This window comes from Carlito syrichta, unplaced genomic scaffold (assembly GCF_000164805.1).
Source record: "Carlito syrichta isolate Samal-C Ts95f unplaced genomic scaffold, Tarsius_syrichta-2.0.1 Scaffold315771, whole genome shotgun sequence".
In the NCBI taxonomy this organism is placed as follows: Eukaryota; Metazoa; Chordata; class Mammalia; order Primates; family Tarsiidae; genus Carlito; species Carlito syrichta.
In genome coordinates, this window is record NW_007259867.1 from 183,962 (window position 1) to 185,025 (window position 1,064).

General features: G+C 39.8%; 1 protein-coding gene across 1 annotated transcript; it reads right to left on the reverse strand.

Moving 5' to 3' along the window:
• Positions 1–260: 260 nt before the first annotated feature.
• LOC103275822 (peptidyl-prolyl cis-trans isomerase A-like) lies at positions 261–920 on the reverse strand. The gene is made up of 2 exons (XM_021706554.1): positions 837–920; positions 261–755 (listed from the first exon to the last, which is right to left on the reverse strand). Exons 1-2 carry the CDS (start codon positions 918–920, stop codon positions 426–428), a joined length of 414 nt encoding a protein of 137 aa, XP_021562229.1. The 3' UTR covers positions 261–425.
• Positions 921–1,064: the final 144 nt, after the last annotated feature.

Sequence of the window (1,064 nt, forward strand, 5' to 3'; positions counted from 1 at the left end):
ACTGTTATTTGGTACTTTTTCACACCAAATTATCTCCAGAAAAGTTGGTCTATGTTACTTTTTTAACCAGTAGTATTCAGTAACAATGTATACACATTGTATATGCATAAATGTAGACACATACACATGTATACACAGTGATGATTTGAGCATGATTTTAAATGTAAATTATGAAATAAAAATTCCTTAATGAAAACAACTTTAAATTATTATTATTATTATTTGTTGTTGTTGTTGCTATTTAGTTTTTATTTCTCTGCAATCCAACTAGATGTGGAAGGGAATAAGGAAAATATGGAACCCAAAGAATCGTAGCGAGAGCACAAAGATTATAGGGATACTGCGAGCAAACGGGATGGAAGGGGTGCTCTCCTGAGCTACAGAAGGAATGATCTGGTAATTTAAGATAAAACAAATCAAATTTATTAGAGTTGTCCACAGTCAGCAATGGTGATCTTCTTGCTGGTCTTGCCATTCTTGGACCCAAAGCCCTCCATGGCTTGTACAACATTCATGCCTTCTTTCACCTTGCCAAAAACCACATGCTTGCCATCCAACCATTCAGTCTTAGTAGTGCAGATGAAAAACTGGGAACCGTTTGTGTTGGGTCCAGCATTTCCCATGGACAAGAAGCCGGGACCTGTATGCTTCAAGATGAAGATCTCATCATCAAATTTCTCCCCATAGATGGACTTGCCGCCAGTTCCATTATGGCGTGTAAAGTCACCACCCTGGCAATAAACCCTGGAATAATTCTGTGAAAGCAGGAACCCTTATAACTGAATCCTTTCTCTCCAGTGCTCAGAGCACAGAAAGTTTTCTGCTGTCGTTGGAACTTTGTCTGCAAACAGCTCGAAGGAGACACGGCCCAAGGGCTCACCGTCTACGGCGATGTTGAAGAACACGGTGGGGTTGACCATGGGTGATGGGAAAAGGCTCAAGGCGGCGCCGTCTGCAAAGCCTATTATTATTTTTTTATCAATATTTTTTATTATGATATTGTGGGGTACAGTTAAGGGTTATGTATACAAATATGCTTCGTTCAGGCACCCTTGTTGATAGAA

Bases quoted from the DNA above. Each gene is read 5' to 3' on its own strand.
- LOC103275822 (XM_021706554.1), bottom strand. From the start codon at position 920: ATGGTCAACCCCACCGTGTTCTTCAACATCGCCGTAGACGGTGAGCCC. The intron at 756-836 runs GTTCCAACGACA...CTGCTTTCACAG, and splicing joins TCGAGCTGTTTGCAGACAAA to AATTATTCCAGGGTTTATTG.